This window comes from Megalobrama amblycephala, linkage group LG22, assembly GCF_018812025.1.
Source record: "Megalobrama amblycephala isolate DHTTF-2021 linkage group LG22, ASM1881202v1, whole genome shotgun sequence".
NCBI classification, from domain to species: Eukaryota; Metazoa; Chordata; class Actinopteri; order Cypriniformes; family Xenocyprididae; genus Megalobrama; species Megalobrama amblycephala.
Genome location: NC_063065.1, coordinates 23,042,640 through 23,069,246, shown reverse-complemented (window position 1 = coordinate 23,069,246; position 26,607 = coordinate 23,042,640). Strand labels below are relative to the sequence as shown.

At 41.1% G+C, this 26,607-nt stretch overlaps 1 protein-coding gene across 1 annotated transcript in view; it reads left to right on the top strand.

Annotated features, from left to right (window-relative positions):
- Positions 1-26,607, top strand: part of LOC125258304 — a 725,453-nt gene that overhangs the window by 105,432 nt on the left and 593,414 nt on the right. The window contains 3 exon segments of the mRNA XM_048175205.1: positions 14,426-14,530; positions 14,764-14,859; positions 15,098-15,272. Of these exon segments, the coding sequence (XP_048031162.1) occupies positions 14,426-14,530; positions 14,764-14,859; positions 15,098-15,272 (376 nt within the window).

Sequence of the window (26,607 nt, the reverse complement as noted above, 5' to 3'; positions counted from 1 at the left end):
GAACCAGCTTTACTGACGAAATGCGCGTGAGAATAGCATGCGATTAATCGTGCAGCCCTAAATCAAACCCAATCACATTATCAAAAGTTAAACACATTTCATAGATTATAACAAGGGAACATTACATATGCAGATGTCAGGGTTCTGTAAGTAAGTAAGTAAAGTTTATTTATATAGCACTTTTCACAGACAAGGAGCGTTACAAAGTGCTTTACAATAAAAATAACAAATAAGATAAATAAAAATAAATATACTCTACAGTATCATCAGTATAAAAAAGGCAAATTGAGTAGTTAATTAAAAGCTTGTCCAAAAAGATGCGTCTTTAGATGTTTTTTTAAAAGACTCCACCGAACCAATAGTTCTCAACTTGAAAGGAAGAGAGTTCCAGAGTCTTGGAGCCACTACACAGAAAGCAGGATCACCCATTGTCTTAAGACGTGTTCTGGGGATAGTTAAAAGGTCTTGGCCTGAAGACCTTAGAGACCGACCAGGGGTGTGTGCATGTAAAAGATCCTGTATATACGAGGGTGCTTGACCATGCAAGGCCTTGTAAGTAATAACTAAAAGTGCACTTTAAAATGAATAGGAAACCAGTGAAGAGCTTAAAGCACAGGAGTAATATGTGACCTCCTGCTGGACCTAGTCAAAAGCCTGGCAGCTACATTCTGTACAACTTGTAATCGATCCATAGAACCTTTGTTTAAACGTGTACAAAGCATTACAATAATCCAATCGTGAAGAAATAAAAGCATGAACAAGCATCTCCATTTCTTTTTTCGAAATCATAGATCTAATTTTAGCAATGTTCCTGAGATGGAAAAAACAGGAACGAACTACAGACTTTACATGACTGTTAAGACACATTGATATGTTAAAAATGACACCCAAATTTCTTATGTCACCACAATCAGAGGATGAAAGACCACCAATGACCTGCCTAATCTTAGGGGTAATGTTGTCTGGGGCAATAATCAACACCTCAGTTTTATCTGTATTAAGTTGCAGAAAATTGTCTGCCATCCAATTGTTAATGGAGACTAAACAATCCTGCACGAGACAGTTTGTCTAGTCTACCAGGACTAAAAAACATATATAATTGAAATGAAGATATTATTTTGAAACTGCAAATTATCTTGACAAGGGGAAGCATATAGGTTAACCCTCTGGAGTCTGAGGCTGATTTGGGGCTTGGAGAAGTTTTGACATGCCCTGACATTTGTGCTTTTTTCAGTTGTTCATAAACATATTAATGGAAAAAGTGTCATTACACTGTATTCAGCACAAACTAGGCTACAATAATATGTGAGGAACATGTATGTACATGTTTGTGTTTTTGAAGGAATAACATTTATGCGTGGTTATTGAAAAAACAAAAAACTTTAGTCACTGAAATAAGGCCAAAAAAAGTATAGTAAATCTGTGTTTACAATACTTTAGGGTATTGGAGGTTGTAAACTAGAGTTTTTGCTTCAAAATTATGTAAAAATTATGCTGCCTACTCCTTCATATAAAACAATATATTGATTTAGTTTTTGTAAGACACTTTTTGCCAAGAAACACAGTATGCGTGGAGGCGTGAATCACCACTGAATAATGGGCCATTCTCACCTGAAAAGACAAAAGAATTGCATAGTAATGAGCTGAAATGACTTGCATATTAATGAGGCATTTCAGTCAGGTAGGCTGTGAAAAAACCTTCTGTGATGTCTCAAGCTCATCATGATATATGAAACATACAGAAAAATATTATTACAATATAAAGTAATGGTTTTATATTATACTTTAAAATATAATGTATTTCTGTGATGCAAAGAGTCTGAATATAGGCTTTTAGTTTAAAAGCATGCACATTTGGAGAAATATTGGATTCTCATATGCTTATGTCAATTTTCTATACAGAGGAGTTATATTTATTTAATATTCATTGTCATTACTATGAGCGCTGGTGTTTTCAATTCATACTTGAAGTCGGAGGGCACTCTCTGTGCATTTTTAGTCCACAAATTCATCTAAAAGAAGAAGAGGCTATTCCATGAATGGAGTTTCCAATTCATACTGCAGCCGGAGGGCGCTAAATAAACAAAAAACTCATCTAAAATTAATCTATAGAATAAAAGAAAACAGGAACTAACTGCATGTCTTCTAGAGCTCGCTAACCATGACTTTTACATCCAGATAAACCCTTTTCAAGACAATAAATACACGATTGAGACGATGAATGCATGTATTGCCTCTGAATTTGCGTCTGAATAGCGCTGGCTCCGTGGGCGTGGCCGCATTAGCAGATAATGAGCTGAATCACGGACTTCTGACATGGCTCTCTTTTCATACAGATTACATAAACACAGAAGGTTTTTTTTCGATTTGACTTACATGATTTAAAACCTGACATCTTAACGTTTTTTTTAGACATAAGTTTAATTTTTTCTGTGATTAGTATTCACTAAGTTACAGTTCATTTTCTGAGAACTATCAGATTGGACTTCGTTCAGAGGGAGAGGAGAAATCACGCATCATGTTAGTTTTCTTTATTTTACAAAAAGCACAACATTTTGTTTTTACTCTGAGTGTATACAAATAAAAGAAGATATTCTATAGTTTCAATTGATATATTACTTATGTCTCTATGACAAAAAATGACGGAGTATTTTAAGTCTGTTTTGCTGCAATGTGAAAAAAAAACTGCAAAACACGCCGGCGCGTTTTCAGACCTCAGAGTGTTAAAAAGCATGGGTCCGAGCACAGAACCCTGTGGCACACCACAGGACAATGAAACAGATTTTGACATGAATGAACCTATGGACACAGCAAAACTCCTGTCAGAAAGATAAGAAAACCAGTCCAGAGATGCCCTCCGGAGAGTCAATCAGAGTGCAGTGGTCAACAGTGTCAAACGCTGCGCTAAGATCTAGCAAGACCAGCACAGAACATTCACCAGAATCAGCAGACATCAAAATATCATTTGAAACCCTAAGGAGGGCCGTTTCATTTGAATGGTTTTTACGAAAGCCAGACTGAAATTTATCACAGATATTATGGGCCTCTAGAGCATTATTTAACTGCATTGCCACCAGTGATGGGAATAACGGCGTTATAAATAAACGGCGTTACTAACGCAGTTACTTTTTTCAGTAACGAGTAATCAAACAAATTACTTTTTCTCCCGTTACAACGCCGTTACCGTTACTGGCAAAAAAAATGCCGCGTTACTATAATTGAGCTCACTGAAGCGGTTTTCATCCGAGTAAGCTCTCTCTCAGCCATAGGACCTGCAAAGTTTTTTTCTCTGGTGTGTGCTGTGGTTAGTCATACACAAATATAATTTTAAACTGATAATAATGTATGATGCGCTGTGTGTGTGTCTGTCAGAGCATATGCGCGCAAAGCGCGAGCTCAAACCAGAATACCCTTTTTTAAGCTTGATCGAAAATGTGAAATGAGTTTTTTTTCTAGTCTACTAGTAGTTGTTCATTTAAGCTATTAGTTGACTAATCACATTTATATTAATTTAATTTCTTAAATACTGGAGAGAATAAACCATAATAAGGAGCGAGGCTATATAGCACTCGAGGGCACGCATAATTGTCATAAAGAACCGGCAAAAGAAATGATTATGAGTGTGACAAAAACAGCAAGGAGACATTTTAATTGTTTATTAATAAAGTAATGTTTTCTGAATCAGTGTCAGCTGCAAAGATGAAGTTGACATTGCTGATTCTCATTGCTGATCATCTGCTCATATGGACGCGCCTAGAGAGATAATGCACATTTCATTCGAATTAGGCTACATAATCAGAGTAGCCTCTTTCTTTTCGTTTTTAATTACTTCATTTTCGTTAAAGTAGATATTTCAAGCATTCTACAGATATATTTCTCATGTCTGCGAGGCAAGCAGCCTCTGAGTTTCGGTTCATTTAGCCTGTAAGACGCGCTCCAGTTCACGCGCCAGTGATCGCGCCCGCGCCTCCACGTCATGATTTTATTGTCTGCTATATTTGCTTGTTATATATTAAATCCAAGCAATTGGTTGATGAAATATTGATTAAAATTAAGATACAATTTTTTACAAAATGAAATTCACTTTAAAGAAAGGCTTTCTACAAAGCAAAACTTAATGAAGTGGTCAAACTCTGACCCACTCCATGTCTCCCGATATATTTGCGCATCTTATGATGCATCATGCTGTTCACTTTTCATATTCGAATAAATGGATTTAAAACATAACATAGGACTATTTAAACATAAATATGAAACTACATTTTCTTTAATGGCTACCAACACAGTACAGAGAAATTTCATGTCGTGAGCAAGAGCGGATCATGAGTCAGGAGTCGCATCAAAAATTATTTATTCTTAGACTTATATGTAATATTGGGGGCATTCAATTTATTTGGCATATTTTTATTTTTATTTTTTTTTAAAGTAACGCAATAGTTACTTTCCCTGGTAATTAGTTACTTTTATAATGATGTAACTCAGTTACTAACTCCGTTACTATTTGTGAGAAGTAACTAGTAACTATAACTAATTACTTTTTTAAAGTAACGTTCCATAACAATTATACTCTAACAGAGTCCACTAACTACATCATTACTTCAGGTCGAATGATTCTGATTGGCTAAGGAAAATAGACAAATTTGGTCATTTTCCACACATGGACAGATAGTCAGAAGCATATCTCCATTCGTCACGATGCTGACGAGGGGACTCTGGATTTAGGTACCGGATGTCCTTTTGGGGTCATGACATGGCATCTGCTGGTCTCAAGCAGAGTGCCAGTTGTCCACCAGTACAAAGGACCTGCACAGAACACTAAGCGCACATACACATATACACGTTTCATAGCTTCTTCAAGGTTGAAGTGGATCTGAGCTCTGCTCTGAGCAGGAAACTTTCCCAAAGCATACTGATAACATGTTCTTTTCTCTCAGTGAGAGGTACAGACAATATTCAAAATTATTTTCTAGTGTTTGAAAAGGAAAATAAATGCTTTAACATACGTTGAAGAAGTCATTCAAATAATTTAACAGAAAGATAAATGTTGATTAATAACTTAAAATATATATATTGAAGCAGCAGTGGATTCCAGTATCCACTCCTTCATCCCATTGGAGCAATTTTCTCTCCTGTGTAGGTCTTAAGCATTACGGAAGTGCGCCTCAATTTCAGTTTGTCGAAATGGCCTTTGTAATCCTTGTATGAAATTATTGACAGCGCTGATCCTGTGTCAAGTTCCGTCTTCAATTTTACTCCTTCAATAATAGGAGTCACCCAGATAATTTTGTGATCTGTCTCTTTAAGAGAATGAAGCGCAATATATGAGAAGCCTGCCATATCAGAGTTTTGTTTTACACATTTTCTGTATGTGTCCCTTTCTGTTACATTGTCTGCACTCCTTGTTTTTAAACCAGCATTCAGCAGGATTATGTGACTTCTTACCACATTTGAAACATACCAACATTTTGTCACTTTGCTTTGTTGCAAATTTGTTTACGTGACATTCAGCTGAAGCCTTTCTTTGCAATTCCAGCGCGTCTTTTGCGGCTGTCTCCATAGAGACTGCGATCTCTAGTGCTCGTGTCAGAGTGAGTTCTCTCTCTGTAAGCAGCCTCTTTTGCATGCTCTCACTGTGCAGACCGCAAACAAGCCTATCTCTGAGCACGTTAGACAACCCATCGCCAAACTGGCAGTGTTCTGCGAGCTTCCGGAGCTCTGCCATGTACTCCGAAAGAGATTCTGTCTTTTGTTGATTACGCTTATGAAAGCGAAAATGTTCCACGATTATCAAGGGCTTTGAATTCAAATGCATTTGAAGCACATCAAAAATTTCTTTAAATGTTTTCTCAGCTGGTTTTACTGGTGCAGTTAAACTGCGCAAGAGGTTGTATGTTTTCGCCCCCATTACACTCAAGAGAACGGCAACTTTTCTCTCGTTCCCGATGTCATTGGCTAAACAATACTGTTCAACTCTCTCCACATATGTCGCCCAGTCTTCCGCTGTACTGTCAAAAGCATCCATTTGTCCGACACACCCAGACATTTTCGTTTCTTCTTTTGTTTTAGTCGATTAATGTATATCTCCTTTTAACAGCTCTGATGCAGTTTACTCACGATTCGTTAGGCCTACGGGTGCCCTTCACCATCCGTAGCAGACATATTCTGCATCTCTTTCACGGTAGGCAAGACACAAATGCTTCCAGCCTTAGTAATTTGCTGCACAACAGGTTCCTTTCAATTATCGTCGCCAGTTTTGTTATGTTTGTGCACTTACATAACATGAGACAGACACTCAGATCGGAGCTTACCTTGAACACTTTACTGCGCAATTGCAATTATTACATTCAACACTAGAGAGCGCAAATTCAGAATACTTTTTTTAGTTAAAGACTCATTACACAATAAAGTTATAGCACCACCAACTGGCAGCAGGAAGTGTGTCACTTTCAATATGCTTTGAGATCACCCTCTTATTTTTATCCAATTTGCTTCAACCTTCTTCAGAATAATTTCAAGACACAATGAATGTAGACCTTTGAAAATAATTTTGTGATTACTCAAACACTACTGCCATGGCAACACATCAAACTTTAAAATTCATTTTGGATGCTTTTGATACTGTTAACATGCTTCAAATTACATGAAACTCCATACACATGTCAGAGATGTCAACCAGTAGACATGGGAAAAACCGTAGAAGCGGGTGGGGAGGAGGGACTCTATAGCGCCACCTTTTGGCAAAAGTGTGTGGGGGGGGGGGGGGGGGGGGGGTTAACTACAGTCACCAAACTCAGTACACATATTGGTCTCATTAAGCTGGACAACTTTCTAATTTACAGTCATTAGCTATGACCAACAGGAAGTCAGATATTTTGATTTGAATGTGGATTTTTTGAATAAACAAGCTCTGAATTTTAAACTACTACTTCTAGGGGGTTTATTCGATTCAGACCAAACATTTTTTACCATGGTGCTAAGACACTGAAGATGTTAAATTGCGAATGGATATTGGATATCTCAAACCGTGTTTCCATGGTGAAGATTTAAGTAATGTCAAAAAAGGGAAATGGAATGACTCATATTTTCTATAAAAAAAAAACACTATACACTATTAATTTATATATAGAATAATGCAAATGTTTTTTTTTCCAATTCAAAAAGAATGTGTAAGTTAAATGATTGAAAAATGAAAAATGGGAAAAAAAAATGGATAAATTTTTACATCAAAAATTGTCATAATTCATGAATAAAAGGCATTTCTCCTACCCTGATTTTAGCCTCTGAACGCCCATTGCTGTGATTGACTAACATCTTTGCATATGAAAATATCCAAGTATTACTCTCTCTTTTAGCGCGTTTTTACTATTACAGCTCTCAAGGTTAACTAATCGTGAAAAGTGTTGCATTACATTTAGATCTATGGCATTATATTTAGATCGTGGCATGAAAGATTGCACAGATGAACATTGTAGCCGATCACAGACAATGTTGAGCACATGAAAGCAGTGATCTCATCATTGCAACTTAATTTTGTGCACACTAACAAATGCTTTCATCTTCACTAACAATGCAAACGTGATATAACTAAAAGATTTGTTGAATAAAACAGGAGTTCCCTTTCGATACTTCACTCGTACTGCGTATGGGAAAGGTCTCCTTTTTCCCCGTTACTGAAGCCTTTTTCAATAACGCAGCGTAACTCATTGGTTCACTCATAGACAAGTTGTTGAACCAATGACAGTGCGGCATAGCTGCGCGGCCTATGGCGACAAAGCCCGCGAATATTCCCGCCGAAATGGGCGGGGTAGCTATATAAGCAGGTGCTTCGCCATAGGATTTCAGTTCTCTCTCCTTCAGCGACGACTTCATATCACTCTTCGCTGATCTCCGGCTGAAGCCTTCGCCACCTGGAAGAAGCTCGCCTGGGAGAAGTTCTCGTCGCCGTCGAAGAGGCTCCCGCAGCGGACTGAGCTGAGACCGCCGAACGAAGACAGCGAGCCGCCCGCTTCCCGCTTCCGGCCACCTCTCAGCGCGTCTCCTGCCGCCATCCGGCGCTGTTTAAAGAGCATTTTCCGCGGCTTAAGGCCGCTTTCTAAAAGAGCTTTCCCAGCGGCTCTCGCCGCTCTAAAAGAGCTACAATCTCCGTTTTCACGGCGGCGGCGTTGCCTCAATGCCGCACCACAACTGTGGCACATGCAGAGCCCCTCGCTCCGCAGATCTTCGCTCTCTAGCAGCTGTTCACCGCGCTGCCCTCGTGCCGCCTTCAGCATCTGAGAGCATTCAGCTCAGCCCCTGCCGTCTTCCGTCAGGTGAGTACAGAGCTTATTTTTCTACTTTTTCGCTGGCGTTTGCTTCAAACGCCGTCTCTCCGAACGCGTCATTTGCCAGGTCCTCCCCGCAAACCGCGTTCGTTGAGGATGCGTGCTCTCACTCAGGAGCACGAGAGCGAGCTCACTCTTAGCTGAATTTGACATGATGCTCTCCCCTGACTTAGGCGAGACTCATGATACATTTTCTATCTGAGTGAGTGTATTTCTCCTTATCTCAATGCGCGTCGCTCGCCGGTCCCTCCCCCGCGAGCCGCGTTAGTTCAGAAATATGACATGCCTTTCTTCCCTAGCTTGGGTGAGAAACATGTTATATGCTTAATTTAATGGAGCATATTTCTGCTGTTTGCACTGAGTCTTCTCTACGCGTTGCTCGCTGGTTCTGCCCGCGAGCCGCGTTTATTGAGAAATATAACATTTCGCTCTCCCCCCTCTTGGGTGACACCCATGTTATATACATTCAGTTTATATAGCAGATTTTTGCAGAAGTTATCTGAATCTCTCAGCTGAATTTGACATGATGCTCTCCCCTGACTTAGGCGAGACTCATGATACATTTTCTATTTGTGTGAGTGTATTTTTCCTTATCTCAATACGCGTCGCTCGCCGGTTCCGCCCCGCAAGCCGCGTCGATTGAGAAATATGACGTGACGTTCTCCCCCGACCCGGGCGAGACATATGTTATATATATATTTCAGTTGATACAGTGTATTTCTGCCGAGTTTGCTGAATTTCTCAGCGTGTTGCTTGCTGGTTCTGCCCTGCAAACCGCGTTCTTTGAGAAATATAACAACACTCTCACCCGTCTCAGGTGAGACCTATGTTATATATATATATTCAGTATATCAGTCAATGTAGCATATTTATTACAGTCTGTCTGCGTGTCGTTTGCCGGCCCTGCCCCTGCAAGCCACGTTCATGAGGATGTATGCGCTCACTGAAAGCGAGCTCAATGCTCACTCGTGCTTGGTGGAACTAACATGCTCATTATGCTGGACCTCTGTTCATGTGACTTGCTGGCTCTGCCCTGCAAGCCATGTTCATTGAGGAAGAGCGGTCTCACTTCCGACACCGCTCGGCTGAATATATCTTGATGCTCTCCCCTGACTGACATGAGGTGGGACTCATGATGTATATTTTTTCCAAGAAGCATATATCTGTTTGCTGAGTTTCTCAGCATGTTGTTTGCCGGTTTCACCCCGCAAGCCAGAGTATACCGGAGTATACATCCCCGGAGTATCAAGTGGGTTCTGGGGATAATATCTCAGGCTACTCGCTCCAGTTTGCTCGCAGACCCCAGCGTTTTGGCGGGGTGCTTCCCACTTCAGTAAACACGGACGACGCTCACGTCCTCCGAGCCGAAGTGATGTCTCTGTTAGAGAAGGGGCCGTCTCCCACTCAGAGAGCGATTACAGCCATTACTTCCTCATTGCCTAGAGTGAAGGCGGTCTCAGACTCATCTTAGACCTCAGACTCCTGAACCTTTCCCTCATGAGACGGAAGTACAAGATGTTAACGCTGAAGCAGATCCTCCCGCAGGTTTGCCCCGGGGACTGATTCTGCTTGCTGGACCTGAAAGATGCATACTTTCACATCCAGATAGCCCCCCATCACAGGCGATTCTTGAGATTCGCATTTGAGGGTGTGGTTTACCAATATACAGTCCTTCCATTCGGGCAGTCCCTAGCTCCTCGCAATTTTACCAAGTGCATGAACGCGGCGCTTTCCCAACTGAGACAGTTGGGAATCCGGGTTCTCAATTATCTCGACGACTGGCTCATCCTAGCCCAGTCACGAGCCGAGCTGGAGCATCACAGATCCGTGCTACTCAGCCACATGGAGTGCCTGGGTCTCAGGGTCAACTTTGCCAAGAGCTCACTGCTCCCCAGCCAACGTATAATGTTCCTGGGTGCAGTCTTCGACTCAGCCCGTATGACGGCTGTAGTATCGCCAGAGCGCGCTCTGGCCATTCAGCAGCTCGCGGCATCGGTCAAGAACAGAGCCTATCTCCCTCTGAAGTACTTCCAGAGAATGCTAGGGGTGATGGCTTCCGCCTTCCCGGTTCTGCAGCTCGGCCTTCTTCGGATGCGGCCTCTGCAATACTGGTTGAAGTTCCGGGCCTCTCCTCATGCCTGGCGGCACGGCCGCCTGTGTCTCGGGGTCAATCAGGCCTGTTTGACAGCTCTGAAACCCTGGATGAACCCTGTATGGTTCAGTCAAGGTGTACCCCTACAGGCGGTGTCCAGGAGGATGGTGCTCTCAACAGATGCATCCAACACAGGTTGGAGTGCTCTTTGCAAGGGCAGACCGGCCTTCAGCTCGTGGTCTCACGAAGAAAGCCATCTGCACATCAACTGCCCATGTTGGCAGTGATTCGAGCCCTTCACGCGTTTTAGGCACATCTGACGGGACGCCACGTCTTAAGTCCAGTCAGACAGCATGACAGTGGTGTCATACATAAATCACCAGGGCGGTCTTTCGTCCAGCCACTTATGCGCTCTGGCGAAGCGTCTTCTGGAATGGGCGTTACCAAGGTTTCAGTCACTCAGAGTGACTCACATACCCGGGAGAACAAACTTGGGAGCAGATATGCTATCTTGGAGCAATGTCCCCTCAGACGAGTGGATGCTCCACCCCCAGACGGTTCTCATGATCTGAGAGTTCTTCGGGAAGGCAGAGGTAGACCTCTTCACCTCAGAAGACAACTCTCACTGCCCAATTTATTTCTCGAAGGAGGACGATGCGCTGGCTCACGTCTGACCCAGCACCGTCCTTTATGCTTTTCCCCCGATTGCTCTGATCTCGCGGATCATCAGATGAATCAGGGAAGACAAGCACAGAGTCCTCCTGGTGGCCCTGCTCTAGAGGAGCCAAGTTTGGTCCTCAGAGCTGTTCAGGCTTTCCACGAAAGCTCCGTGGCCGATCCCCCTGAGACGGGACCTCCTCTCTCAGGCGAACAGGACGATTTGGCATCCCCAGCCAGAACTCTGAGCTCTTCACCTCTGGTCCCTCAATGGGAGCCTGCTAACCTCCCCGGGGACATGCTGAATACCATCTCTCAGGCGAGAGCTCCGTCCTTGAGACGCCTCTACGCCCAGAAATGGTCGGGCTTTGTTGGCTGGTGTTCTGCACGCAACATAGACCCAGTGGAGTGTGATGTATCTCCGATACTGTCTTTCCTCCAAGAGCGTTTAGAACTGGGTCGCACCCCTTCAACGCTCAAAGTTTACGTAGCAGCCATTGCAGCGTTTCACACTCCTATCGCTGGCCAGTCAGTGGGACGAAACAACCTTGTGGTGCGTTTCTTTAGAGGTTCTAGGCGATTGAATCCACCTCGTCCTCTCAGCGTTCCCACCTGGGACCTCTCTTTGGTCCTCAGAGTTCTCAAAGGGCCTCCCTTTGAGCCACTGTGTTCAGCTGACCTCAGGCCCCTGACGCTCAAAACCGCTCTGCTACTAGCACTAGCATCGGTTAAGCATGTTGGCGACTTGCAGGCCCTCTCCGTGAGCCCTGCATGCCTTGAGTTCGGGCCCAACGACTCCAAGGTCGTTTTGAAACCTAGGCATGGCTACATCCCTAAGGTGCTCTCGACTCCATTCAGAGCACAGGTCATTTCTCTCTCAGCGCTTCCTCCCTCGTCGGACGAGCGAGAGCTGGAATTGCTCTGCCCCCTCAGGGCATTAAGGACCTACGTTGAGCGATCACAGCCTCTCCGGCAATCCGATCAGCTCTTTATCTGCTTTGGTGGCCGCACCAAAGGGTCTTCGGTCTCAAAGCAACGTCTTGCGCGTTAGATAGTCGACGCTATTACTCTTTGTTACTCCTCTATGGGCCTCAACTGCCCCATAGGAGACTTCACTAGAGGAATGGCTTCCTCTTGGGCCTGGTCTAGTGGAGTTTCGATTAAAGACATCTGTGAGGCGGCTGGCTGGTCCTCGCCGTCCACTTTTGTCAGATTTTATCATTTGGACGTCCCGACCTTACAAGCTCGGGTCCTCTCGGTATGATCCAGCGGCCTCTATCGAGCTCCGCTTCATGCCACTCTGGGAGTTAACTCCCCTTTTGGTAGTGTAACGAGGGTTCTATGGCTTGTCCTTCTCACTTGTCCTCTGGTTCCCTCGCGGTGTCCAAGATAAGTCCAGTCGTTCCCTGCCGTGGCACGGCACAGTTGAATTCGTTCCCCATACGCAGTACGAGTGAAGTATCGAAAGGGAATGTACTCGGTTACTAACGTAACCTCGGTTCCCTGAGATACGGAATGAGTACTGCGTTACATGCCGTGCCACGAGGCTGCGGCTTCAGTGTCGTCGCTTCAGTCGAATCTAGCTTATAAAGCTACCCCGCTCATTTCGGCGGGAATATTCGCGGGCTTTGTCGCCATAGGCCACGCAGCTATGCCGTGCTGTCATTGGTTCAACAACTTGTCAATGAGTGAACCAATGATGATGCAGTTACACTGCGTTATTGAAAAAGGCTTCAGTAACGGGGAAAAAGGAGACCTTTCCCATACGCAGTATTCGTTCCGTATCTCAGGGAACCGAGGTTACGTTAGTAACCGAGTACGTTTTGCAAGTCAGTCAGTGATAAACTCGTGCTGTTTGATTGACAGCTTCAGCGCGCGCTTCTCCAATGATTACAAAGGGGGCTTTCTTTGATAAATTTATTTATATAATTTAATCACTGTCACAATCACAATTTAATAATTATTTTCATCCTACTAAGAGAAACAACGCAAGATGACGTTTAGTAACTGGTTTGATTTACTGACACAGACAAAGATCATCTGACTGTACATGAATCATTAATATCAGATCAGGCATTAGAATTAACAGTTACTTACATGTTGTTTTGTTACTGTCGAGTCCAGGCACTGCAAATATTTTGTAATCCTCAACGGCATGTTTATTTCTTGGTAGCTCGATCTGGTTTAGCACCACATAGGCATGGGCGTCGGAACCAATGATATTGGACCCACTCACTTTTACCGTCTCTAATTCAGCATTTGTCTAATCCCCCCCCAGGTGATGCTACTCCACAAACCACCAACAGAGCATAAAAAATACCAAAAATAAAAATATTTTTAAAACATCGCCAAGTAAAACGCTGCGTTTATAAAGAAATGTCTCTTTACGACCACAACAAACGGGACACTTTTCAAACGCGCATTCCACCTTCGCCTCAGCGCCAGGCGCAAGTCAAATGAGCGCGGAAAAGGTAGCTTCAGTTGAACAACAGTGAACTGCGGTCAGATGAGATGTTGTCAGGCTATGTCAGTAAAACTCCAATCAGTCGTTACTGTGCTCGAAGCGTGAACTCAAGAATTGCTCTCGCAAATGCGCCGGTGCGCACTGCATATTACTTTATTATAGCTTAACTAAAGTGCTAAAGAAACTACGGGTATGCGCCATCATTATTCTGAGGTAAATTAAGTCATGGAATTACCAAACATGTGATTAAAGCTGCCTCAAAACTGCGTGCATGTATGTATTTGTTGACATGGTTTTAAAGCTATTGTTATCCAATTTGTTGGCCTTAAAACGTCTTAAAATGCATATATGTACACCAAGGAAATGACCTCAGTAAAACCCTGTGTATGGCCCTGCTTCTTTTATATCTAACGAAATCAAAGGTAATTGTGTATTTCTCTGGTTGTGCGAACTTGGGGACTAAACTTTGTATGCACTGTGTGATCAATGTGTGAAAATAAATGGGAACAAAAACGCGATTGAATGTAAAGGTTTGTGTCTCGTTGTTCTATTTAAAAAAAAAAATCAATAACTACTGATTGATTTACATTTTATCTATCTATCTATCTATCTATCTATCTATCTATCTGATGTATGTATATATATATATATATATATATATATATATATATATATATATATATATATACATAGGCCTATGTTACTATTGTATTTTATAAATAGCTGAATTTATAAAAAATTACCCTATTAAAATAATTAACATTTTGCATGACTATAAATCTGTATTCTTTTTACCTTTACTTAGTTTTAACTTAGACACATAATGGCTCTGATCATATTGTAAGAAAACATTCATTCAAAGGATTAAAATGAACCTGTTCTCTCTTACAGTTCAGTCCAGCAGAAGAGCTCAAACCCAGAATCCAGCTTTGTGTCTATGAAGACTTCTCTGTATGGGCAACTTCAGTTTAAGAGTGAAGACACATGGCCAATCAGGTATATCATTTAAAAAAATAAATAAATAAATAAATAAATTTAAAAAAAAAAACTGCTTATAGTATTTGATTAATTTGATTAATTAATAGTTGCAGTCTATTAATGATTACCATTGTAATGTATTGTTAATACATTTACACCCTGTAAAAACTGTTAGTGTGTTAGTCAGTTAATGACACAATAACATCAATATCAGTGTATCTGATTATTTACCCTCTTCATTCTGATTTAAGGTCAACTCTTCTATCCAGTCCAGTTAAAAACAAAACTGTTTACATGCCTATGATTCAACCACAAGACATTAATGGAAGCATGTATCCAGGTTTCAGGTAAAATTAAGGACTTTTGTTGTTGTTGTTGTTTAATTTTAGGTGCTGCAGTGCACATCACACATCACTCAAAGAAATTATTAATAGTTGAAACATTTCAGAAATCTAATGATGTGCTGTGTCCCATAATACAGAAAAATAAATACATAAATAAATGGACAAATAAAAAATAAATAAACAATTGTAATTCACTATTTACTTCTAACATGTGTAATAATCTGTTATTTTAATCTTATAGCCATGAATCTAAATTTGCTGAAGTCCTCAACACATTAAGATTAAATCTGAGAAAGAAGTTTGAGTGTTTGTATGAGGGAATATCAAAGCAGGTAAGCCCAACACTCCTGAATGAGATCTATACAGAGCTCTACATCACAGAGAGTGAAAGTGGAGAGATCAATAATGAGCATGAGGTGAGACAGATTGAGACACAGTTTGTGAGAGCAGACACAGAGGACACACCGATCAAATGCAATGACATCTTTAGACCTTTACCTGGACAAGACAAACCCATCAGAACTGTGCTGACAAAGGGAGTCGCTGGCATTGGAAAAACAGTCTCTGTGCAGAAGTTCATCCTGGACTGGGCTGAAGGGAAAGGGATTCAGGACGTCCAGCTCATATTTCCACTTCCTTTCAGAGAGCTCAACTTGATGAAGGACAAAATACTTAGTCTTTCAGATCTTCTTCATGTCTTTTTCCCTGAAACAAAAGAAATTAAAGTATCCGGTGATGAATATAAAGTGTTGTTCATCTTTGATGGTCTGGATGAGTGTCGTCTATCTCTGGATTTTCAGAGCTATGTGAGGATGTGTGATGTGACTGAATCAGCCTCAGTGGACGTGCTGCTGACGAACCTCATTGTTGGGAATCTGCTTCCCTCTGCTCTCATCTGGATCACCTCCAGACCAGCAGCAGCTGATCTCGTCCCCTCTAGGTGTGTCCATCGAGTGACAGAGGTACGAGGCTTCAATGAGCCACAGAAGGAGGAATACTTCAGGAAGAGTATCAGTGATCAGAATCTGGCCGAAAGGATCATCTCACACCTGGAGTCATCAAGGAGCCTCTTTATTATGTGTCACATCCCAGTGTTCTGCTGGATCTCAGCCACTGTTCTAAAGAAGATGTTGAGTGAAGCAGAGAGTGGAGAGATTCCCAAGACTCTCACTCAGATGTACACACACTTCCTGATCCTTCAGACCAACATCAAACATGAGAAGGACTATGAGAAGAAAATGAAAGATGAAGACATGATTGTCAAACTGGGGAAACTGGCTTATCAGCAGCTTGTGAAAGGCAACCTGATCTTCTATGAGGAAGACCTGAGAGAGTGTGGCATTGATGTGACCGAAGCATTAGTGTACTCAGGATTGTGCACTCAGATCTTCAGAGAGGAGTTGGGCTTGTATCAGGGGAAAGTCTTCTGCTTTGTCCATCTGAGCATCCAGGAACATCTAGCAGCTTTATATGTGCATCTCTCCTTTATAAACAATAACATCAATGTGTTTGACCAGATTACCAAACCAACTAATGGATGCGAAGTTTCACTCTCTGATCTCCATCAGAGAGCTGTGGATGAGGCTTTAGACAGTGAAAATGGACATCTGGACCTTTTCCTTCGTTTCCTGCTGGGTCTGTCAGTGGAGTCTAATCAGAGTCTCTTACAAGAACTAAAGACACAGACAGGAAACATATCTCACAACAATGAGAAAACAGTTTGCTATATTAAAGAAAAGATCAGTGAGAATCCCTCTCCAGAAAAATACATCAGTCTGTTTCACTGTCTGAATGAATTGGGTGATCTGTCACTAGTGAATGAAGCTCAACCTCGTATGAGCCGTGGAGGATTACGTAATGTGAAACTCTCCTCATCTCAGTGGTCAGCTTTAGTTTTTGTGTTGTTGACCTCAGAGCGGGCAATGCATCAGTTTAACCTGATCATCTTAACTGGAGCAGAAAATGATCAGTAAGTAACACTGAGTACAAACATTAGAGTATAAAACATTATTAACAAAATGAAACAACCTTAGAAATCTGCAATCCTGCCGATGTTACACAGCGTTTAGCAGTTCATATTTTTATGTTCTTTTATTTCTCTCTCACACAATCACTACCAAAAACTCACTCCTCCAAGCAAAAATAAAGCAGAGCAATGCTAAATTGACCATTTTTAATTTTCTATTTATAGTGTGTTTTTGCATTATTGAGCATTGTAGCCAATCACAGACATGTCTGTTGAGCGCTTGAAAGCAATGGCCCACCAGACGTATTTAAATCTTTGGGAAAAGATTGAGTTCTGGGATATTGTGTGTAATTTGCGTGTGCTTCTCACACAGAAGGCAGTGTCCTAGTAAGGCTGCATGTTTTGCTGCCACATCATCAAGCGCCTCTGAAGGCCATCTCAATTAGAAAGAATCCTTTGAAAGCAGCCTTCATTTGGCACCCTTTATTTAGCTAATTTTGAAGAATGCATCAAGTGTATACTTTTTGTCCTTCAGTCACCCACAATCCTTTGCACACATTCCAATTCACGAAAAATAACTGATGGAAAATGAGTCGGCACTGAGCTTATTTGAATTCATTATTAAATGTAAGACAAAAATAATAATTTTGGAGATGAAGGCATAGCCCTACATGATATCTTTTATTTTGGTGTAAATTAATCACTTAACACTAAACTGCCAATAATGTAAGCCACTGAGAGACACAGATGGCTGTCATTCACTGTATTGCATTAATAAAAAAGCTGATTAATATAAAGCTTTTTAATACAAAGTTTTTTTTCCCCACAAAATTAAGTTTTAATAGTATCGCTGTGCCATGACCGTGGGGGAGGTAACATATGTGACGTAACCATGCGCACTTACTAGACCAGGGGTACTCAAGTTCCCTTTCAGTCGGTCACGTTCGACGTACGTCAGTAGTGACCGACGAATTGGGATATCGCTAGAGAGCCCTATCAGCTTCGAGTGAACTAAAACAAGCCAATGGAATTGGTGTGCGATATTTGCATAATGCGCACCGCCTCCGACAGGTGTATATAAATAGGAAGCAGATGCAGTCGCACTCCGTCTTTCGCTTCGGAGCCAACAGTTGGTGTCCAGCTTCAGACTTCACAAGAGTGAAACTAAACAGCCTTGGAGATTCAGCGTCTGTTTGTGTTGGCGTTAAGGCACAACAGAGAGGGCGCAAGCTTCCCGGGGAGCCTGAGCTAAGCTCTCAACTGCTGTTTTAACAGCAACTGAATTCCCATATAAAATGCAGTTGTATGTTGCGATTTGGGCCGGTTCCTCCCGGTGTGTTCGGGGAGTGGTGTACCCGAACACATCGCGTCACTCCCTGTGTGCTTCAGCACGAGAGAGCTGACTCTTCCCCTTCTCAAAGAGCTTCACAGACAGACACTGCGTCTTTTTCAAGACGTCATTCTGTCTGTGCGTTTCTGGAGGCGGTCGTTTCCTATCCTCATTGGCGGCCACAATCACTTTCTCTCATGTCTTAAAAGTACTGTCTCTCTAGACCGTCCTCCTGGTTGCACTGGCTTCGCTTAAGAGGGTAGGGGATCTGCACGCATTTTCGGTCAACGAATCGTGCCTAGAATTCGGGCCTGGTGACTCTCACGTCATCCTGAGACCCCGGCCCGGATATGTGCCCAAGGTTCCTACCACTCCCTTCTGAGATCAGGTAGTGAACCTGCAAGCACTGCCCTCGGAGGAGGCAGACCCAGCCCTAGCTTTGCTCTGTCCCGTCCGCGCTCTGCGTGTGTACGTGGACAGAACGCGAAGCTTCAGGACCTCAGATCAGCTCTTCATCTGTTACAGAGGCCAGCAGAAGGGAAAGGCTGTCTCCAAGCAGAGGATGGCCCACTGGATAGTGGATGCCATCGCCTTGGCGTACGATTCCCAAGGCGTGCCTTGTCCGCTTGGGTTGAGAGCCCACTCCACCAGAGGAGTGGCCTCTTCCTGGGCGTTGGCTCATGGCGCCTCGCTGACAGATATCTGTAGAGCTGCGGGCTGGGCGACACCTAGCACGTTCGCTAGATTCTATAGTAGTAGTAGAGCCGGTATCTTCCCGTGTACTCGCTTCCACTAGCCGGTAGACGCGTTGAACCCGCTCTAAGTGTCGGCTTGCAATGCCATTCCCGGCCCCTGGGCCGGATACGTGCATCTATTGACTCCAGTCGTGTTCCCCACTTGGCGAACCCTGTCGAGTTCCTCCGCCTCCCCCTTCGGCTCGGACATTGCGGAGTGTCTGATGCCAGGCCAACATCCGTCCCTGACGTTGTCTGTTGGCTGGGTTCCATATATCGTGACTCCTCTACGTGAGCGGTCCCATATGTGTAATTGTCCACGGTTTAAAACTCCCTACGGCGAGTCCGTATCTTTCCCTTAGCAGAGCCAGCTCTGCTGTCACCTGTCAGATGAGTCTCCCCCTACCCAGGTGGAGCCATCCCAGGGACTCCATATGCGTACTGCCCCCCGGGCCAGTCCATATGTGTATTCTCCACGTAAACTCCTCCCCCATTGGGTAGGTAGTGGCCTCCGCAGCGTCCCCTACGGGTTCGCTTCCCCAGTGTAGTCTAGTTTACTTAGTGGGTATGTCGGAACAGCAGTAGACTCTCTCGGCGTAAGCTCGCCCCCTTCACCGTCCCAATTGGTGCGACGGGTGGCTAGAGCTTGCACTGGGCACTGGAAGGGGTTTCGTAACTGTGGCGCTTTATTTGGGATCCCAATTCGTCGGTCACTACTGACGTACGTTGAACGTGACCGACTGAAAGGGAACGTCTCGGTTACGTATGTAACCCTCGTTCCCTGAAGGAGGGAACGGAGACGTACGTCCCGTCGCCACAGTTTCTGTACCCTCGCTGTTGTGCGGACACCAGTGCGATTGCATCTGCTTCCTATTTATATACACCTGTCGGAGGCGGTGCGCATTATGCAAATATCGCACGCCAATTCCATTGGCTTGTTTTAGTTCACTCGAAGCTGATAGGGCTCTCTAGCGATATCCCAATTCGTCGGTCACTACTGACGTACGTCTCCGTTCCCTCCTTCAGGGAACGAGGGTTACATACGTAACCGAGACGTTTGGAGGCCAAGAGGGCCATATTTAAACCACAGCAAATGCAAAGGGCCACAAATTACAACTTGAATCGCAAAGCTTTTAATTAGGCCTAGTTTATGGAGGACGAGAAATGCATAAATAAATAATGTGGAAATAATAAATAAATGTATAAATACATAAGTAAATAAATGAATAAATAAATAAGTTGATAAATAAATAAATAATTGCTGAAATAAATAAATGAATGCAGAAAAACATAAATAAGTAAATGAATAAATAATTACATGTTGAAATGAATGAATAAATAAAGATATGCATAAATTAATTAATACATAAATAATTTTGTCAAAAGTGTCATATTTAATTGTGCTATTTTTGTACCCTTTGTGTTATACTACATTTTTTTTTTTTCAACATTTAAGTATTTCTACATTTATTTATGTATTTGTACATTTATTTTTACATTTATTTATGCATTTCTGCATTTCTACATTTATTTATTTCTGTATTTCTGTGTAAGTATGGTTATAAGGCAGGCGGTTCTAACCTCTCTCAATGCAGGATTGGTTAAACAGGATCATTATCATTACTTCTGTACTACTGTGCACATTCTGTTAAATATTGCGGGTTTTTTTAAGTACAATTGCTAATGTTTGCCCTTAATAGCAAATGATATAGATCATGCAACAAGTGACTACCTTCTGTTTCATTGTGTAGTCGATCAGTTATTTCAGCTCAGTGCTGATATGGATGTAGACCTTGATCCAGCAGTGCTCGCTGGTCTTAAAGACGCAGCAGGCCAGCTTCACATGCGCTCAGACACGGAGACAAACATGGGACGTCCACCATACCTTTTACCTTCACATGTAATCGAGGCACACCTCCTTTTGGGACACACTGCTGGAGATATAGCTAATTTATTTGGAGTATTCGAGAGAACAATTCGTCGGAGGATGGCACAGCTTGGGATAAGGTAATTTATAACATTCTGTCAGCTGTACGTTTTGATTACCGATTTGACACTAATGTTTGTGTTGTGAACTTAAACCCATATGCTGTGAATTATTGTAACTTTTTGAAACTTTCTCCATAGTTACCTATTCTACTCTATTTTTAACTCTAAGAAACTGCAACAAAAGCGTAACTCTTTGGTTTATGCAGGGGTGACTATGGAGAAGGTTTTGAAAAGTTACAATAATTCACAACATATAGGTTTAAGCAGATGAATCAGATGAGCCCGGAATATGAACACAATTCGTTTAATTACACATTAAGTGTTTTACTCCCATAGAAAACTGTTATAAAGAAAATGCTTAATGTCACTTAATGTAGCCTATAAGTGATATACACTCACCTAAAGGATTACTAGGAACACCATACTAATTCTGTGTTTGCCTTCAGAACTGTCTTAATTCTACGTGGCATTGATTCAACAAGGTGCTGAAAGCATTCTTTAGAAATGTTGGCCCATATTGATAGGATAGCATCTTGCAGTTGATGGAGATTTGTGGGATGCACATCCAGGGCACGAAGCTCTCGTTCCACCACATCCCAAAGATGCTCTATTGGGTTGAGATCTGGTGACTGTGGGGGCCATTTTAGTACAGTGAACTCATTGTCATGTTCAAGAAACCAATTTGAAATGATTCGAGCTTTGTGACATGGTGCATTATCCTGCTGGAAGTAGCCATCAGAGGATGGGTACATGGTGGTCATAAAGGGATGGACATGGTCAGAAACAATGCTCAGGTAGGCCGTGGCATTTAAACGATGCCCAATTGGCACTAAGGTGCCTAAAGTGTGCCAAGAAAACACCATTACACCACCACCAGCAGCCTGCACAGTGGTAACAAGGCATGATGGATCCATGTTCTCATTCTGTTTACGCCAAATTCTGACTCTACCATCTGAATGTCTCAACAGAAATCGAGACTCATCAGACCAGGCAACATTTTTCCAGTCTTCAACTGTCCAATTTTGGTGAGCTCTTACAAATTGTAGCCTCTTTTTCCTATTTGTAGTGGAGATGAGTGGTACCCGGTGGGTCTTCTGCTGTTGTAGCCCATCCGCCTCAAGGTTGTGCGTGTTGTGGCTTCACAAATGCTTTGCTGCATACCTTGGTTGTAACGAGTGGTTATTTCAGTCAAAGTTGCTCTTCTATCAGCTTGAATCAGTCGGCCCATTCTCCTCTGACCTCTAGCATCAACAAGGCATTTTCGCACACAGGACTGCCGCATACTGGATGTTTTTCCCTTTTCACACCATTCTTTGTAAACCCTAGAAATGGTTGTGCATGAAAATCCCAGTAACTGAGCAGATTGTGAAATACTCAGACCGGCCCGTCTGGCACCAACAACCATGCCACGCTCAAAATTGTTTCATTGTTTCATTTCCATTCTGAAATTCAGTTTGGAGTTCAGGAGATTGTCTTGACCAGGACCTCACCCCTAAATGCATTGAAGCAACTGCCATGTGATTGGTTGATTAGATAATTGCATTAATGAGAAATTGAACAGGTGTTCCTAATAATCCTTTAGGTGAGTGTATATTACTATACAAACCAATTTTTTTTGTATAGTATGCTTTATTAGCCCATTTTAGCCCACCGGCAACTATAGTTGCCGCAGTGTATGGTTGTTATTTTTCTTTTGTAAGTATTTTTCTAGATGTTTTCCATGTTTTATGTCTCAATGGCATGCAAGAAAACATCCAAATAAAGGATTTCAAGAACAAAAAAAAGGTTTTCACTTCCTTCCTGTGACAGGAGGCTGTCAATTTCCAACCCCTACTTCCAGGAAGCATATTGAAGGCAAACCCTCCCAAAGTAAAGTAATTTTCATGTTAATATTAAGAATTTTTTTGTTGACACACACACATATATATATATATATATATATATATATATATATATATATATATATATATATATATATATATATATATATATATATATAATCATGAGGGTCTCTAGAATCATCCAAACAAAACAAATCTTACAAGAGATCTATAGTTTTTTGTATACTTAGTCAAAAGTACGAGCGACAACTATAGTTGCTGGTGGGCAAATGACTTGTAAGTACATATATCATGGGGAAATGGGGTATGCTGTGTTTAATGGGTTAATAAATCAAGGTTATTGGTCTTGTTTAGTGCTTTTTGCTTTCATAATATTTTATATTGTTATATATTATATATTGTTATTTGTTGATTCATTTAATTTTTAACTTATTTATTTTTAGTTTGTTTGTTATATGTGACCCCTCATAAGAGTCAATTTTATTAAATTAAGATTTATACATCATCTGAAAGCTGAATATATATAAGCTTTCCATTGATGTATGGTTTGTTATGATAGGACATTTGGCCAAGACTCAACTATTTGAAAATCTGGAATCTGAAGGTACAAAAAAATTTAAATATTGAGAAAATCACCTTAAATTTGACCAAATTAAGTCCTTAACAATGTATATCCACTCACAAAAAGAATTTGTTATATATTTATGGTAGAAAATTTACAAAATATCTTCATGGAACATGATCTTTACTTAATATCCTAATGATTTTTGGCATTAAAGAAAAAAAATCAATAATTTTGACCCAAACAATGTATTGTTGGCTATTGCTACAAATATACCCGTGTGAATTATGACTGGGTTTGTGATCCAGGGTCACATATAGATGTAATTTTTTGTAATGAACAATGCAATTTAACATTTTGATTCACAATGCTCTGTTGGAGCAACTTAATGGCTGCACTTTGTTCTTCACTATGTTCTTCACTATGTTCTACCACTTTAAAACAAAAGGAGTTGTTATTTGTTTTGTTTTCATATTCAAGAGATTATAAGCTAGATGCAACTTTTTTGTGTTCGCATCGAATGTTCTTCAACTTTGATTGATCTGTTGATCTGTTGAAAGCAGCTAATTTGAGTTAGATGCATAAATGTTATCCTCCTATTCAAATTTTACATTGAGAGGTGCATACAACATATTTGCCCACCGGCAACTATAGTTGCCGCACATTCAAACACGTTTTTTAAGAAAAAAAAAAAAAAAAAACCTGGGGAAAATAAATGCAGAACATGTTCACATAGGACACTATTAACAGGACTATATGCATGAAACCATTCAGAAAAATTTGGGCACAAATGGGTTAATATAGTGTTTACTAAGTTTGGTCTTTTTATGTCACTGTCTTTGTACATTAAGCCACGTTAAGCATGTTCTTTATGGGAGGAAAATGCTTAATTAAACGTGTTGCGTTCATATTCTGGGCTCATCCGCTTTTCTGTACAGAGTAGGCTATGTTTTATTAGTAGCCAATGGTGTTCACTTAGTGTGGTTTGCTAATAAAACTGTCTTAGTAAATTAAGCCACATTAAGCATTTTTGCGTTAAGCGCTTTAGAATGTCATCTTATCCCAAGCTGTATCATCCTTCCGACGAATTGTTCTCTCCCACACTCCAAATAAAGGTGTGCCTCGATTACATGCGAAGGTAAAAGGTATGGTGGACGTCCCATGTTTGTCTCTGTGTCTGAGCGCATGTGAAGCAGGCCTGCTGTGTCTTGAAGACCGGTGAGCACAGCTGGATCAAGGTCTACATCCATATCAGCACTGAGCTGAACTAAATGATCGGCTAAACAAACAAACAGAAGGTAGTCGCTTGGTGCATGATCTATATCAGTTCCCAACCTTTTTTACGCCAAGGCCTACCTCCTCTCTGAATCAACACGGCACCCCCCCCCCCCATTTTTTTAATTCACAAAAACATTTGAATTTTAGTGTTATTACTTTTCAACCCCATGTTATTATTTATTTAAAGAAGAAACTCAAGATTTAAAACTTTAGTTATTTTTGAAAACATACTGTGCAGACATTCTTTACAACTTAAAAGTACTTACTTTGTTCAGTAATACAGTAACTTAAAGGTGCCCTAGAATTAAATATTGAATTTATATTGGCTTAGTTGAATAACAAGTGTTCAGTACATGGAAAAGACATACACTGAGTTTCAAACTCCATTGTTTCCTCCTTCTTATATAAATCTCATTTGTTTAAAAGACCTCCGAAGAACAGGCGAATCTCAACATAACACTGACTGTTACGTAACAGTCGGGGTGTATGCCCCCAATATTTGCATATGCCAGCCCATGATCAAGACATTAGACAAGGGCAGAACGTCTGGATGTGCACAGCAGAATCGTCAGACTAGGTAAGCAAGCAAGGACAATAGCGAAAAATGGCAGGTGGAGCGATAATACATGATAACATGATATTTTTAGTGATATTTGTGAATTGTCTTTCTAAATGTTTCATTAGCATGTTGTTAATGTACTGTTAAATGTGGTTAAAGTTACCATTGTTTATTACTGTATTCACGGAGACAAGAGAGCCGTCGCTATTTTCATTTTTAAACACTTGCAGTCTGTATAATGCATAAACACAACTTCATTCTTTATAAATCTCTCCAACAGTGTGTAATGTTAGCTTTAGCCACGCAGCATAGCTTCAAACTCATTCAGAATCAAATGTAATACATCCAAATAAATACTATACTTACATGATCCGATGTATGCAAGCAGCATGCATGATGAACATCTTGTAAAGATCCATTTTGAGGGTTATATTAGCTGTGTAAACTGTGTTTATGCTGTTCAAAGCAAGCGTGAGCTCCGGGGGAGGGGGAACACGAGAATTAAAGGGACCGCAACCTATATATCGGTGCATAGTTAATGACGCCCCAAAATAGGCAGTTAAAAAATTGAATTAAAAAAAAATCTATGGGGTATTTTGAGCTGAAACTTCACAGACACATTCAGGGGACACCTTAGACTTATATTACATCTTTTAAAAAGAAGTTCTAGGGCACCTTTAAATAAGCACAAGTCAACCTGCCATACCAAATAAGACCACAGGGAGATACCAAAGGACTGAATTTAAAAACTATGCGGATCCATTCAAAAATTATTGACATATAACATATATAACACCACTGATCCTCTCAAACTTCTCCAAAACATGCTTGTTCGGCGAGCATCCGTTATAAAACACTCACAGTACATTCATTTTGACAACTACATGAATATATTGAACTGTATTCATGCAGAAATATGATGTTATAACAGTCGGTGAGTCGAGAGCGCACATGCACGGATTGTTTGCGCATCAATAATTGCGGACTCACACATGCTTAATGTATGACTGCTGTATGTCACTGTGATCATCTTTACCTTCATTACTATCGTTATCCATCAAAACCTTTTTAGCGACACAGGTTTTCTTTTTCCAAATGAGACAGATTGCGTTTTGAGCCAACGTTCAGTCTGTATTTCACAGCAGTATGATGAGAAACAGACTGGGCTGAACCGAAACAATCATAGAATATGTACGAGAGAGTATTTTTTAAATTTAATTTAATTTATAAAATGTAACGTATTAATAATTAAATTAAGGAATTATATTAATATATTTAAATTCATTTTAATTCATATTGCGCCCCATCTGGAGATACAGAAATACATAAATAAATAAATGTAGAAAGTTCAGATGCAAAACCCTCTAAATCCATCAGACTTCTTTTCTTTTAAATGAGAATATTTATCAGGCACCTATGATCAGGTTCAGGAGTTTCATTTTAAAGGTAATGATAAGGTTATTAGTTAGTGAATAAAATAACATTTTTTTTC